At 42.2% G+C, this 16,194-nt stretch overlaps 1 protein-coding gene across 13 annotated transcripts in view; it reads left to right on the forward strand.

Moving 5' to 3' along the window:
• Window positions 1-16,194, forward strand: part of GREB1L (GREB1 like retinoic acid receptor coactivator) — a 132,151-nt gene that overhangs the window by 112,630 nt on the left and 3,327 nt on the right. For 10 of the 13 annotated variants that reach the window (XM_072924558.1, XM_072924559.1, XM_072924556.1 and 7 more), the window contains 13 exons: window positions 704-819; window positions 1,169-1,413; window positions 2,421-2,983; window positions 3,435-3,537; window positions 6,398-6,553; window positions 6,760-6,899; window positions 8,490-8,651; window positions 8,936-9,143; window positions 9,823-9,988; window positions 10,683-10,910; window positions 12,219-12,360; window positions 13,458-13,658; window positions 15,310-15,448. In XM_072924558.1, coding sequence (XP_072780659.1) covers window positions 704-819; window positions 1,169-1,413; window positions 2,421-2,983; window positions 3,435-3,537; window positions 6,398-6,553; window positions 6,760-6,899; window positions 8,490-8,651; window positions 8,936-9,143; window positions 9,823-9,988; window positions 10,683-10,910; window positions 12,219-12,360; window positions 13,458-13,658; window positions 15,310-15,448 — 2,569 coding nt within the window. The remainder of the gene's footprint in view (window positions 1-703; window positions 820-1,168; window positions 1,414-2,420; window positions 2,984-3,434; window positions 3,538-6,397; window positions 6,554-6,759; window positions 6,900-8,489; window positions 8,652-8,935; window positions 9,144-9,822; window positions 9,989-10,682; window positions 10,911-12,218; window positions 12,361-13,457; window positions 13,659-15,309; window positions 15,449-16,194) is intronic. The other 3 variants (XM_072924561.1, XM_030266075.4, XM_030266073.4) reach the window with 1 other exon arrangement.

Below are 16,194 nucleotides of genomic sequence, written 5' to 3' on the forward strand. Positions count from 1 at the left end.
GTGGAGAGGCAGGGGAACACACAACTGGACTAACCTTATTGAGCCAGAAATTCTCTCTCTGCTGCCAAGGCAACTTTACCAAGTCATTAGATACTACTCGGTAATTGGAGAAATAAATTTTCTCAGCTGTGCTGAACCAGGGGAACTGAAGGGTGTAAGGACATAGGACGGATGCTACCAGCCTTTCCACTGCTAAGGGAAAATGGTGCAGTTTTGTCATCTCAGGCCTTGATAAACTGTAGGTAAGGAGTTCTTTTAGGTGGGGGGATTACCTCCAGGGAAAGGTGAAACGTGTTTCTGTCACGTAATCTTTCATTGTATAAAATAATTAAACAAGGTTCATTGACCCACTTTCATACTCCTCTTTAAAGTCTTACTTTAGCTTTACATTAATATCTTTTATCTGTGCCAAACTGATCACATCGACTGCTTTTTCCTCTGACAGACCACACTAATAAGCACAGTGAATATTTCCAGCACTCAATAACATATGCTATGCACCCATTTTCTTTGCATTTAATGCTTGGCTAACAGTCGGCTACCAGAAAACAAATGCATGCCTGCACCCAAGGTCTCCTTCCTGTTGGCCGTTGAGTAAGCAAGCCCTATATACAGAGCAAAAGCAGGAACTGATGAAGAAACGAAACACCTGAAGATTTAGAAGATGTCGTTTAGGTGTGACTGGAATATTCTCTGTTCACAGGCTTGGAGGGGCAACGAGCAGGATGACTGGATTCCTCGCACCTATCAGGATCTGGAAGGTCTCCCTTGCATTGTTATTCTCACTGGCAAAGACCCTCTGGGAGAGACTTTCCCCAGGTGCTGTTACGACTTTTTCAATATGGTTGCAGTCTAACGTGTTTTGATAAGTTGGGTTTGATACCATCTAGCTATGTTTTCACCAAAGAAGTGTATTTTTGTAGACTTCAGTTTAAAGGTTTGGAAAGTGCAGTTTGTAAAAAGTCGTATTACTCCACTGAGTGGGTCAGTAAGTGTCTGTGCAAAGTACGAAGGAGCACTACTTACATACTGAATATTTTAAAATAATTTTATATGTACAGGCTAATAAAGTTATTAATGAATATTTAGTAAGCAATTAAAGATAGGGAGCGTTCTTCAGAGTCAGAGAAAACAAAACTTCTGTTTTCATTTGTGTTCGCTTTCCTAGGTCGCTAAAATACTGTGACCTTCGACTGATTGACTCCAGCTACTTAACTCGTACTGCGTTAGAGCAAGAGGTAGGCCTGGCATGCTGCTACGTCTCCAAGGAGGCAATTCAAGGGCCTATTGTAGCTCTTGACCTCAGTGAGAAGGAGCAGGAGAAGGCAAATGGTAGCGAGAATGACTCTGATGAGCTGCTGATAGACTTGGACCGGCCCCAGAGCAACAGCAGTGCTGTCACTGGAACCTCAGGTCAGTTGTTCTGCTGTTGGTCTTTATTCCTGCCTCATTGGAATTTGGATGCAAACAGTGAGATGTTTTCTCAAATGTGGGTTGCTTAGCTGGATTCAGCTGCAGGCTAGACAATGAAATGTTAGTTGCAGATTGTTCACACAGTGAGCAATTTTCCTGTCTACTGCTAAAAGGAGACGATGTTTCACTGGAAGGGATGGTATGCCATAGCTAAGCGTCCCTTGTGATTTTTATTTTTAAACTTACATTTCACATTTGTTGCTAGCTTTGTTCAGTGGATCCTGAAAAGATCTTAGAAATCAGAGCAAAAAGGGCTAGTATAAAATTCTAGGAATAGAAAAATGCTCTGTAACTCCGGGAATACCTATGGGTGAAGATGGACATCTGCCTCCTTGCCAAGACCAACAGAATGATTGGGTCTTGTCCTACCTCTTCAGGCATCACCTCCCACCAAGCCTTCCCTTCTTTGCGTTCTGCAGACACTTCTGGTTCCTTCTCTTTATCTCCCTATGGGTCTGAGGTATTGAGACAGCAGAAGTGTGTCTTTGCTATGCACCAGGTCTTCCCATGCACTAACTAAACCTGACAGGTAGGGAGGAGGGGACATAGCCCAGTTCATGTCCAAGTTTCAGTGAAATAAATGCTCTGTTATTCATAGAAAGGAAGATACAATTGATCTGTGTATGCAGTGGTTTGTTAAACTTGACTTTCAGAATGTTGTACCATCAAATTCCAAGTCCTAGATGGGAAATGATAGCTAGCATACAGAAATTAGGATTGAGCACTTGGAGTCTGAACCCTGTTGCAGCAGGGCATTTGCCTCTCCAGCCAAAGGGACAAACAGATGTAAATGCTTTCTTTTTACATGGTGAAACACTGACCTAAGCCACAGCAGCATTCATTGAACAGAAGTATTTGTATGTTAGGATTGTTGAGTAGATCAAAGGAATTAGTAGTTTTCTTATGTCAGTCAGTAACTCTTCATTGCCTGCTTTTTGTTTTCCCAGGCTCCCTGGCTGACAACGGTGTGAGCTCCTCGAGTGCCGCAGACAAGTCTCAGAAGCAGGCACCATCCCTTAACTTCCAGGCTGTGGCACACAGCTCGGTAGACGAGGGAGCTTACTCCAGTTTTACAGCCAGAGAGACCCTGAAACAAGAGTGTGACTCGCTGGGTAACCAGATGGCCAGCAGCACCACTCCCAAACTCTCCTCACTGTCATCAGTCTCCCAGACCTTTCAATGGCCTGCCCAGTCAGCCAAGGACAGCAAGGCTCTCCGTGTGGCGCTGCCACGCATCGTCATCCTGTCCAAAGCCGCCTACTGCCTCCTGAGCTCGCAGAAAAATGGGAACTTGCCTTCCTCCTCTTCCCTGCTGCCTCATGCTGACGTGTCTTGGCTGAGCTCCCTGAGGCCTCTGCTCCGCAAGGACATGAGCAGCGAAGAGCAGTCTCTGTACTACAGGCAGTGGACGACAGCCCGGCAGCACCACGCGGACTTCAGCAATCAGGCTGAGGCGTCTGGCGCCAGGACTTTTCACCCCCGACGGCTGCTTTTGACAGGACCACCACAAGTAAGCTCCTCCTGCCTTTTTAGCAGTCTGAGGGGGCCAAGTTTGCAGTGGTGCGTTTTGAGGTCAAAAATCAAAGTCAAATTTTAAGGCTAAGTCCACGCTGAAAATGGTAAGGAGAGGAAGGGTGATGCTTTGTGTCATGTTTTAGCCTAAATGAAACGCCTGTGGGTGGCTCTGGGCATAACATTGCCGTGAGCAAGTCAGGAAAGAAGCAGTTATCACTGCTGATCTCCTGGCACACAAAAGTGACACAGGCTGTGGCCCGGTTGTGCTCAGAGATCAATTTAGTAAAAGTGTTTTCACTATAGTAGGCAATATCATATATTGCAGTGTTTTCAGGCAGAGCTGAACACAGAGATTTGGGATATGCCCAGGGGCATTTATCTGAAATTTACTCTTCCACTGTAGTAGTTTGGGTTGGCATTTAGACTTTTTTCCATCTCTGGCTCAGGTTGGAAAGACTGGTTCATACTTGCAGTTCCTAAGGATTCTCTTCCGCATGCTGATCCGATTGCTGGAAGTAGATGTGTATGATGAAGAAGAGATTAATGCCAGTAAGTATTTAGTAGGTATTCTTAAGATATAGCATAAAGGGCCTATGTTGTGCATTATTAAGCAAGGAAGTTCCTAGGCTCACTGAAGGACTATGAATTACACCTACTGCATGGCCTCCCCATTGGTGTGTAGCTGGACTCTAGGTGTCTGCATTTCTTTCATTATAGATTGATTAAAAAGTGAACTTTATAACGGGTTTATCTGAGAATTAGTGAATGTATTTTGGGTTGATACATTTTTGTAGCACCCAAAAGAAAAGTGCACAAACCTGTAAATGGGCAACATCTGCCCATGTTCTCTCTCCTCACAGGTTGTTAAGTGCTGGCTGCTTTTAAGCAGATAGGACATTTAAGAACATTTTGTTCCTGGCTGAAACCTGACTTATTTATGTTTGTTTAGAGGTTATATACCCATTTTCAATAAGATTGTCTCCTGTCTGCAGTTTGCAGGTTTTATGCTGAGGATAGAAAGGAGCGTGGTCCTCTTTGGATTTGTGCTCATTTGTCAGATCTCATAGATCCATTAACTGCCATGGCAGGACTTTGCCTTCAAAAGAGCAAAAGCTTTTAAAAATTAGTCCTCTTCATGGTGTTCTGGTACATAATTCTCATAACCATTCGACTGGCATCCTGAAAATGGGATTGTTGTTGAACCTTTGAAAAGACTAGTATTTCTGTTCATACAGTGCTATTAATGCAAAAACAAAAAAAAAAAAAGAGAGAAAAATATATTTTCCTTTGATTTGGAGCTTTGGGGGCAGTTATTCCTTCGTTATTTGAACTAAAGTACCTCAGAAACTTAGGATGAAATATTAAAATGCAAGAGATGCTCTGCATCATGCTGACTGGCTTGTTGAGATCACAGCAACGTGTCACACCCCTAGCCAGGAATGCATGGAACTCCCACAGAAGAGCAGTTTGGGTTTGGTTGGGGTTTTTGGTTGTGGCTTTTTTGCTCCCACTGCTTCTGTTGGAATGCTTCTTCAGAGCCCTTCTGTTGTCATTATTTTAAATACTACTTTATTCTCCACCCCAAATATGTTTCTGTCCCATTTATACACATTCTGTTTGGGACAAAAAAAACATAGTAATTTAAATTAAAATACTTTTTCTCTTCTTTGGGTTTTGTTTCTTTGGAGTGGTCAGGGAGCTAGCTTACCTCCCCTTCAGTATTCATCTAGATAGTGTGGATCTTCTTACAGGATTCTCACAAATGACAGGCTCTTTATTCTCCTTACCAGTTTGGTACTCTGGCCTACACATCTATTTTCAATTTATCTTCTGGTGCATGGGTCAGCAGAACTGAATGTTAAGCCAACTCAGCCTACAACAGCTCATGTATTTCCCTGCCCCCACTGAAAGCCTCATGACTGGTGAAACCTATGAATGCACTGGTCTTTTCCATTCTCCCTTTTCACTAGCATTGATACTTAGCTTGTACTCCAAGGTTTCTCAGCAACTTGGTCATTTCCAACCAAGGCACTCCCAACCTGCTGCAGAAATGCTTGTTATTAATTCTTGAATGTACGTATGACTCACATTTTTTCTGTTAAATATCACCAAGTTTTTGTTGTTACAGTTTTTGAGGTCGTTGAATTCTTTCCAGCTGATCTTTGATTCCTTCTCCGTGTTGACAATGACTTTTAGGAGTGTGCCACTAGAAAACTTAAGCCAATATTTTGTTTAAGCTGGTGACATTAGTGAAAATATTAAACAGTGTGCCACTCTCCTGACCTTTTAACTTCATTGGTAATCTCACCTGCCTTAATGCTTACAGTGTTACATGCTGCCATCTTCTATTTAGTCAAGTCTTTCAATTTACAGACCATTTTCCATTTTCTTCAGCTATATTAATAATTTGTCCTATAGTATCATACCAAGTACTTGAGTCCAGAAGGGTAAGATTCATTGCATTTCCTATCTTCAGAGAAACAGGTATTTCATAGCCATATAATGAAAGTTAGTCAACCTATTTGCATTTTATCACATATTTAATTTAATTCAACATCTTTAATTACTTCCTTCACCCTCTCCAAATTTTGAGTATTACCCAGGTCAAAGTAGCAGATTCAGAGCTCTTTAGGTTACTGTCTCTCCTCTTGCATCAGGGTAGGGTGAGCAAGTGCTCGTCCATAGACCATCCTTCATTTCACCTGAATTCACTTTTCTAAAATCAGTAACCTCAGTTACACACCTACTTTCATGTGTTCTTCCATCTCATTTTAATCTGAATTGACTCATGTTCAAGCTGCATTCCAAAGTTAGTTTCTTAGGCCATTGCCATTGTTCGAACTAGATTTTCTACTTTAGACTTATCTCTGTTGGATCAATGCAGAAAAGTTTCACTTGATCCTTGCTGGCCACATCCTGTTCTGTAATTAGGAGTGTGTCTTCTCCTGATATCATGTACCACCAGCTACTAGTTCATAAATATATACAGCCTCTCTTTCCTTGCTTTCATCCTTCTGCCTTTGGATACTTTTGCTTCTCATTTACCCAGTGCTCTTCATTCCATCACAGAGAGGCTCGAAGCTACTACACCTGCACCTTCTGCACAAATAGGACCATTCATCTGAGCATTTTATGCTTAAACCAGAGTGAATTATACCTCCTCAGCAGCATGATGAGTGCAGTGCAGAAAGATACCTAGGAGGCTTCTTTCCCTGCACACAGTTTCTAAGTAATTGCCATTTATTTGAAATGGCTTTGTGTGGATTGTCATTTCACTGGTAGTATTTACCATGTTCAAAGATATTGCTCTGTGTGTGTGTGTGTGCCTGTGAGTTTCGGTGCAACAGCCATCACATAAGCATCATTTGGTGGGTGTCTGATTCTGCTTACCTGAAGTGTTTTGTTGCAGATCATACAGAAAACAGTGAAATTACTCAGTCTAGCAATGACCACTGGCCAGACATTGAGATCTTCAGCAAAATATCTTTTGATCTGAGTGTACATGACCCTAAGTACAGAAATATAAGTCCTGTATACACAGAACAACTCTCAAGAGTGAAACAAGGTAAGTAAAATGTAGACTTTTTAAGGAATACTTCCCTGCAGAGACTCAGTGTTTTGGTTCGTTTGAACACAAGTCACAAGAACCTTTAATCTCCCAGAATTAAATGGGGAAAAAAAAGTATTTATTCTTTAAAGTTTTTACCAGGATCACAATCTCTGTGTTTTAATGCTCCTAAATTTTCTGTTGCTTCTTTTCTTTGTGCACAGAAACAAGCAAAGAAACAAAATCAGGGGAACCTAAGAAAAGGGAGACCGTGTCCATGATGCTGACTAAATATGCTGCTTACAACACCTTCCATCACTGTGAGCAGTGCCATCAGTACATGGATGCTAATCCACCTGCACAGGTTGGTGTCAAGGTCTATGGGTAAACTGCATCCTTGGTTTTTAGTTGTGGTCTCTCCAGGCATACTGCTCTCATCTCAGGACTCATGCTTTCACCTTCCCTGAGATGGGATTGTTTAATTCTTCCATTCTCAGGCGAGATACTGAGCTACAGACCCAGGAGCATCAACTGTGTCTGCCACATTCTGAATGAGCAGTTTTCCTCTGCAGCTGCCTCTGGCAAAGGGTGAATATTGTGATTAGTTTTCTGAAGCCAAAGCATTATTCAGCCTGCCCAGGGGGTTTGCAGTGTCTCACAGGAGAAAACCAAAGATTAAGAGAAATGCTTGTCTAACCTAAATGCCAGCCATCCACACCTATGATGGGAGATGGCAAAGCCTACTTCTTCCTTGCTTTGTATGCAACTGTGCATCCTTCTCAGCCTGGACAGAAATTAACATTTTAATCTGTTCAGTTAAAAAACCTTTCATTTCTAAAGCAAACAGTTATGCTCACAGAAGACTGGCAAGTAAGATTTTTCCTGGTTAATAGCTCACACATTGTTTCTTAGCCACCAGCAGCAATTTACCTGGAAGTTTCTTATCTCCATTCATTCATTCATTCATTCCTTGCTTGCTAATGTTTTCCAGCAGCTTGCTATTAAGATATGGCAGTGTAGACACCCCAGCCTGGCAGTGCACAATGCCAGTTCCCTTGGAGCAGCACCAGCAGGTCTGATCTAAACCTCATGCTTCATTAACTCTGTTAACAGAAGCAAATCCTCCCCAAGGACATCTGTTGTTCCCTCCACTCATCTTTGTGCACGTGGTTAAACATAACTTGTACTAATAAATACAAATACCTACTTGTATGTCCAGTGTGAGCTGTGTATATAGAATTAAGATAATTAAGCTTAGGGAAATTATACTTTCAAAGGGGAGTCACTGGGTAGCAAACATTATGAAGGGAGAGAGATTCTTAAGTGCTTTAACAGAACCTAAATAAAGTCCCTTGCATTTTCCATCTTAGTCTAATTATTTAAATTTCTAGCAAAAGATTATAGAAAGCTCATTGGTAAGAGTTTTGTAGTAAGACAGATGCTTTTGTAGGCTGGAATCTATCTGCTGTGTAGGCATTTTTATACATATATATTTGTATTTGGTTCAGTGAAGTGCTGTGCAAAATTAAGCTCACCCAAATTCTTCATAGCCTTGTTAATGGTGTGGTCTGCTTTGGTCACACAACTACTTAACAGAGTATTGCCACAGGAAAAATACTATACTGACACCAATACAGTAGTGCTCCTGTGTGTGTGTGTGTATCTGTACATTTTTCTTCTCTTTGTAAATATTGATAAATAATTCCTAGCTGAAATGGACTTCAGAAGAGTTCATTTTGGCCAAAGACCATTACTGGTACAGAAAGCTGATTCCTTTAATAGCAAGGTCTAAATAATGTACCTTATTGTGAGGAGAAGAATTACTGGAAGAGAGTGGCTTGGATGTTCTTCTCTGATGGCTTCCAGTACTGTGATTATAAGAATTCCTCGTCCTTAGATACTCCTTATGTGTTACCTGCTTGGAAACCTCTTTTTGCTGCTTGTTTGTATTCAGGTGTCTGACTCCACTCTGCATGCATTCACATTTTCATCCTCGATGCTGGGAGAAGAGGTTCAGCTGCATTTTATAATCCCCAAGTCCAAAGAGAACCATTTTGTCTTCAGCAAACAGGGAAAACATCTCGAAAGCATGCGGCTCCCACTCGTTTCTGACAAGGTGCGTGTGCTGCTCTCCCATCTGCTGCATGCAGTCAGCCTGACATGCCGTATTCAAATTAATGGGGGGAGGTTTTTCCTCTTGTCTTTTTGTTTTAAAGTCCTTTGTGTAAATCTTGCCTGACTGTCCTTAGAATGGGTTTTTTGAGGGCAAACATCCTTTTTTCTCTGTTTCTTGTGTCCAGTTGCAATAATCAGTGATGTTAAAATCTGGAACAAATGGAAGTCCCTATCAGGAATAACCTGCTTTTTTACCTAATGTTGCCAAAATACCTTGTGTTCCAGCAGAATTTGAATGCAGTCAAGAGTCCTATCTTCACTCCGTCGAGTGGACGTCATGAACATGGACTCTTGAACCTCTACCATGCCATGGAAGGCATCAGCCACCTGCACCTCCTGGTAGTCAAGGAGTATGAAATGCCACTTTACCGAAAATACTGGCCCAATCACATCATGCTTGTCCTGCCAGGCATGTTCAACAATGCTGGAGTTGGTAAGAGACACCATCAATGCATTGCTGTGAAGGTACCAAAATTTACATTGGACAATGTGGATCATGCTGTTGCAGGAAACTGTGCAGCAGCTCCTCACATACCTGCTGTGATAACAGCAGCAATGTCTGTTCAGAAATGTGGAAGAACTGCTGTCAGGGGCATGGAATATATGTTTGCATAGATCACTGCCTTCTCAGCTTAAAGCCTGATGTTTCATGGGCCATTTTCACTCATTTTACTGAACCCTGCTGTGTAAATTCTACATGTTTTACACATATTCAAATTGCAACGTTTTAGTTAGCAGAAGGTAAATATTAACTGCAGTTGAACACTGGAGGCTTGAACTTTGGAATTTGTTTTCATGGATGCTGAGTTTATTTGCAAGAAGTTTTGAGTAGCTTCAGTTTTAGAATCTTATCCCCTTCTTTGTTCAAGTTACTTCATTAATGCCCACAAAATTGTGTTCTGCAGAGTGTCTTAAAGCATCCAGTTTTCCTGGAATCTGCCTTTTAGATGTAATTACACTGAAAAAGGGACATACAGATTTCTTTTCAAGCTAAGGTGTTATGAGCACTAAGTTCAAAAAGGGTAATGACTGCAGATGTTTGTGTTACCTTTGGAAAGAGTGATAAAGTCTAATAAAGATGTCTGTACGTCTTCTTTATGGTATTTCCTCAGGTGCTGCCAGGTTTCTTATTAAGGAACTTTCCTACCACAACCTAGAACTGGAACGAAACCGCTTGGAGGAGCTGGGAGTGAAGCGCCAGTGCGTGTGGCCCTTCATCGTGGTCATGGACGACTCCTGTGTCCTGTGGAACATGCACAGTCCCCACGAGCAGTCCAGGTTGGTACCCACCCACGCTGGCTCCTTGCAGTGATCCAGCACTGACAGCAGCACATCTGTGACCGAGAATCATCCCCAACATCTGGCAGGGTACTCAGAGCAGTAGGAAAGCCGTATATTTGTCTTGTTGACCACAACATTCAACCACCTGCTGTTGAACACTTCCACATGACTGTGCCCTTATATCTGTGTCAGTACCTCCAACTGACCTCTGCTTCTGCCTGTTTTCCCTAGAGCCACTCTTGTTTCTAGCGACCCTTTGGGTGATTTTTCAATATGTTACTTTGTTTTGATTCAATTTATGTTTCTTGGAGCAAACAGTTTATTTGGGGAACTTAGAAGGCATTAAGCTCTCGACCTTCTCAGTGCTTACACTGTCCAGTACAAAGAAAATAGCATTCCAGAAATTACGTGTAAGGTGACTTCTTTTCCCTTCTTAAATTGCTGTGTAAGAACTTATTCTGCTGAAAGACTCACTTTCTGAATGGTTGCCCTGATGAGGTGAAATTACTTTCCTGTTGCTAAAAAAATCTTCATTTTACAAATATATTTTTACAGCATCTAGAGTAAACATTCTCAGTTGTCAGTGGAATCTTTTGGTCTTTTTTATACACACACATGTATATATATGCAGTGTATGTAATATAAAAATAATAAAATATGTTTGCATGTTATGTATGATCATGTTTTGCAGCCAGTCCCTGGAGCCTGGGGGTTTCAGCAAGAATGTGTCTTTGAAAAGTGTCCTCCAACACATTGAAGCCACCCCCAAAATTGTTCATTATGCAATACTGGGTGTTCAGAAATGGAACAGCAAGCTGAACACCAGGAAACCAAAGGCTCCATTCTCCAGGTGCCATGTGCGTGATTTTATACTGCTCAACATAGACCTGACCCAGAATGTGCAATATGATCTAAACAGGTAGGCAGTACACAGATATCTATGGAAAATAGCATTTTGACTTGATAAGATCCTTGTCACATTGTTTCTGAATGCTGTTGAGGTAAACAGAAAGATCCTACCTTAGGTAATGAGTGCAAAATCACAAAAATAAAACACAGCATGGTATATGTTTCATCTGAATGAGTAAGGCATCAAAATAAACATGCTATAAGGCTGAGAAAGAAAACCTGAGGGCAAGGAAGGGTTTCAGAGGACTGAAAAAGTGAGGAAAGAAGAAACTTGAGGAGAAAAAATAATTGGGACACCAAAAGTACAAGAAAGGGGCCAAAATGGCGTCAGTTTCTAGAGTGCCTAGGAGGAGGGATTCCTTGTATTTCCTTCAGAGATAGCTGTCCTCCCTCTTGCCACTTGAGCTTGCAAGAAAAACAGATGAAGAGATTACTTTATGCTGTTTCCTTCCTTCCCTCCCTGCCCCCTGCTCTCACCTAGCTTCATCCTAAAGGATTTGCAATAAAGCACCCATATCATGGGCCTTTATTGCTAGCTCTCATCACAGATTGAAGAAATACCCAGTTCTTCTTCTTCCCAGACAAGTGAGTTCCAAATAAACCCTGTCTCTGCTGGCCATAAATGGCCCTGGGGCTTCTCACCTTGTGCACCTGCTGCTGTTTTCAGGGATCCTGTGTGTTTCAGAGAGGAATTGTAGCCAGTCAGTGCAAGCTGGTGTGACTTTTGGATTTCTTGATTTCACATTCTGTGTCAGGTTGAATCATTAGGTGGGAGTCAGCCCATAGAAGTGAACAATGACATCATGAATAGTGGAGGACTAAGATTACTTCCCAGCAGCTTTTTCTCCCATAGCCAAGTATTTGTTAAAGCCATATTTTCCCCTAAATTGCAGTTTATGGAGAAATGTGTTATCTGGAACTGGCTTGTTCAGAGGTGGAGGTTGGTCACTGCAGAGCTTCTGCCAAGTCCAAAAAACAAAATACAAAAAAAAACAAACATAAAAAGAATTAAAAAAAAAAAGAAGTAAAGGGTGGGGAGGAAATGATTGATGCCAGTATGAGCATGGGAGCGCAAGCCAGATTTGCTGTGGGGAAGACTAGTTTGGGTTTAGGGTGACCAGCAGCTGCTTTCCTTGACCAGGAGCACATTGAAGGAATGAGTCCTCAGTGCTCTGCAGAAAATTTGTAGTAGCACCATATCAGAAGATCTCCAAAAATCTCTGCTGAGCCCATACTGGTGCATTTCAGCAGGGGGTGTGTGAATGCTTGTGCACAGCAGCCACGCAGCTGGTTTAGTGATGTTGTGTGTAATGTCCAGGTATTTCTGTGAAGATGTGGATTTTAACTTGCGGACCAACAGCAGCGGCCTCCTCATCTGCCGCTTCAACAACTTCAGTGTCATGAAGAAACATATTCAGGTTGGAGGACAAAAGGACTTTGTTGTTAAGCCAAAAATCATGGTAAGTCTGGTGTACTTAAGGGGTACTCAGGTGTACTTAGGACCTGTTTTCCCTAGAAATAATGAATTCTCTATTCTTCAGATTTAATTGGTGCTTATTTGACATCTGACATTCATGGCTTTATCCATGGTAGGGCTGTCACATCAAAAATAGAAAACGAGAAACATTTTGCTATTTATAAATTACTAAAAAAAAATCCTCCTAATCTGTTAGAAAACTGAGATTGGGAAGAGTTTGGTTTAGCTTTTCAGTGGTATCTCTGATAGAGGAAGATTTCGCAGACTCTGATCTAAAGCAAGCAAGTTGTACCAGACTCAGTTTTAAAAATTCAGCACAAGTTTCTGGTGTTTGCTGATTTGTGATGAGTTTCAGTCCTTGCACTTCCTAACAAAAAGAGGGCTGAAGAATGGCTCTGAAAACTGCAGCCTTCTGAAATCCCCCCAGGAAATCCAAGTATTTATAAAAATATACTAAATATTTTATACAGAGTATGTTACGCCTATGCCAGCTTTAAATGGACATGTATTTCAAAGGATTGTCTTTAATCTAGGAATCCTCCAGTTTGTGTTCCTGGTGGTTTTGAACACATCCCACACCATCTTCCTTTTAAAAAACCACCTCTCATACTTCAGAATTTAACTGACTAAACTCTGGGTTTAAGTATTTTTGAAGATTATTTTCTGATTTTCCTTTTCTTGTGGTTGCAGTAGAATCTGTAATGATGGACTGGCCTATGAGAAAACTCCATAGAAAACTCTTTTTATGGATGACTCCACACAAGGAGTATGTAATTTTATAGAATGCCCACGAGTAAGGCAGGATGAAGGCCACTGTGACAGTCTGAACTCCACATTCTATGTCCCTTCTTTAGGCAAGCAGATATCCACAGAAGTACATAGCAAGCACAGAATGAGCAATTAATTTATTTCTGTGCTTTGGTGCTATGTTAATATCAAATGGGGAATTTTGATCCTTTTGTTCCTTTTCCATCTCTTCCTGCTCTGTCATGTCAGTCCCTTCCCCGGTTAGAGGAACTCCAGCAGAGCAAATACACGGAGTAGGTGGGTTAAAAGAGGTTCCCCTTGGTTTCACTGCAGGTCTCGGACAGTGTGGCACCAATAATGCCTCTTCAGTACGTCTGTGCCCCTGACAGCGAGCACACATTGTTGGCAGCCCCGTCTCAGTTCCTCCTGGAGAAATTCCTTCAACACGCAACCTACAAACTCTTCCCCAAGGCCATTCACAACTTCAAGAACCCAGTACTGGCCATTGACTGCTACCTGAACATCGGGCTTGAGGTAAAGAGATTTACAGGGATGATGGGGACAAGGAAATGCAAACCTTTACTTCAATGTCTTTGTTGTGTTGAAATGCCCTTCTTCAGCCTCAAGGATGTCTGAAGACTGGTCTCAAACAGATTCTGCTGCTGGAAGTAAAGGACCAATCCACTGGAGGAGCTGGCAGTGAAGCCTCCAGCTGGCTGGTGTGGGTAGAAGCCATTAATGTGACTGCTGGACTGTGCCAGATCCTGCACCTGGGTCCCACAATTCCATACAGTGCTACAGGCTTGGGGCAGAGTAGCTGGGAAGCTGCACAAAGCAAAAGGACCTGGGGGTGCTGGTCAACAGCAGCTGAATATGAGCCAGGATGTGCCCAGGTGGCCAAGAAGGCCAATGGCATCCTGGCTTAAATTAGCAATAGTGTGGCCAGCAGGACCAGGGAGAGGATCATTCTCTGGTACTCCGCACTGGGGAGGCCACACCTCAAATCCTGTGTTCAGGTTTGGGCCCCTCATTTCAGGAAGGATGTTGAGGTGCTGGAGCATGTCCAGAGGAGGGCAATGGAGATGGGGGTGTTTAGCCTGGAGAAAAGGAGGCTCAGGAGAGCCTCTCTGCAGCCACCTGAAAGGAGGGTGTAGCCAGCTGGGGATTGGCCTCTTCTGCCAGGTAACAAATGATGTGACAAGGGGAAACAACCTCAGGTTGTGCCAGGAGAGGTTTAGATTGGATATTTGGAAAAAATTCTCTATGGAAAGGTTTATCAAGCAGTGGAACAGGCTGCCCAGAGTAGTGGTGGGTTCACCATTCTAGGAGGTATTTAAAAGATGTGTAGATGTGGCATTTGGCAACATGGTTTAGTGCTGGGTTAACAGCTAGAGTCGGTGATCTTGGATCTCATGGATCCACAATAACAGTGGGATCTCGATGAGCACAGCCTAAACAATTCCATGATTTGCAAAGGAATTTGGCCTGTCTGAAATAATATTTCATACAAAGCGAAACCGTTAAGTGATGCCATTCTTGACAAAACCTGGTGTTCATCCTTTGATGCTTCTCTTTTTATGAACCTGGGTTTCAAGGAAATTAGATTTTTTCAAATATGTTCTAGATGTCTGTAGGTGGGGAGTTTAGAATTTTTGAACCTAATGGTCAGCTTGAACTGGGTCTGGAGCAGGGTCAGTGTCTAACAAAGGTGTTGTTTAGACAAATTTTATGGAGGTCAGTGGCAAGATAGAGGAGACACCCTATTTTATATAACAGCCATCACAGCACTGAGACACAAGAGTACTTGGAACCACAAGCATCAGGATTTCCCCTACTTATGGAATTGCTTATTTTGTTTGACAAATGTATCCTTATTAGAATAACCTGTATAATCTATATAGTCATTATAAGCAGGTAATTTGTAGAGGAAAAAAAAAATCAAACTGAATTACAGAGAGCCCTGAAATAACATGTTGCAGACTTGGTGACCAAATTTGAATCTAGAGGTTTGTTTTGTGTGTTACTTCTTTGGGAAGGTTTACTCAGTACTGCAACCTTGTTGGATTGGATTTTTGTTAGAGCACCAGCTGACTGGCCTGTTATCACTAAGCTATATTCCATTCCATGTAAGTTATCCTTAGACATTTCTAAGACAGAAAGCATTTCTTTGCCCCTTGTGTTCCAGGTGGCCATATGCTACATTAGCTCTCGCCCACACTCAGTCAATGTCAACTGTGAAGGGGTGTTCTTCAGTGGACTTCTGCTCTATCTCTGTGACTCCTTCGTTGGTGCAGACCTCCTCAAGCGGTTCAGGTTTCTCAAAGGTAATCTCACTTCTCTGCTGGGCATCCTGGGTGTCCTCTCTCCAACTAATAATACATGGATGAAAAGGGAAAGGCAGAGGAATAAACAGCTTGATTAAACAGCTCCATTATTTTCACAGTTTGTTTTGGCACTGTTTTCAAAAGAAATAGATGGAGTGGTTTTTGAGGGGTGTATGAAACTTCTGTTCCTGTTGGCAGATAATTGAACCTTAGGTAAGCATTGATAAATGACATTCATTAAGTTATTTTAAAGTGGTATCAGCAAGGATCGTGGAAATCAGGCAGTGAATTGTGCAGTCAGCAACTTGAGAGTTGTGAGCATAGATGTTAGTGATGACAGGAAATTCTGTTCTGGCAATCAGTCTATAATGGCAGTAAATCTTCCATTCTGTAAATAAGGACAGCTCTTAGATGAAGGATGATTTGGTCTGCCTCACCAGAACTTGATAAACCTCATAAAAATCTTTCTTTTTGTCTTAATACTGGCCATTAGCAAATTGCCGGAGGACTTCAGTAGTGCTGAAGTGTGTTGCAGAGCTCCAGTGCAATTGTGGTGGCACAGCTGTGTCGTTTCCCTCTCTTGCTGACTGAGGATGGTGCAGGAGTACCATAGGGATGACCCTTAGCCAGTTCCAAGAACACATTTTGAAGTTTGCTCCTGTGCCCTTTTGGACCCTGCAGGGCAGGGACAGAGGAAGAAGGCACAAAGACATGCTGGAGATAGTCCTGAAGGTGTCCAGTTCTCC

This window comes from Taeniopygia guttata, chromosome 2 (assembly GCF_048771995.1).
Source record: "Taeniopygia guttata chromosome 2, bTaeGut7.mat, whole genome shotgun sequence".
Lineage (NCBI taxonomy): Eukaryota > Metazoa > Chordata > Aves > Passeriformes > Estrildidae > Taeniopygia > Taeniopygia guttata.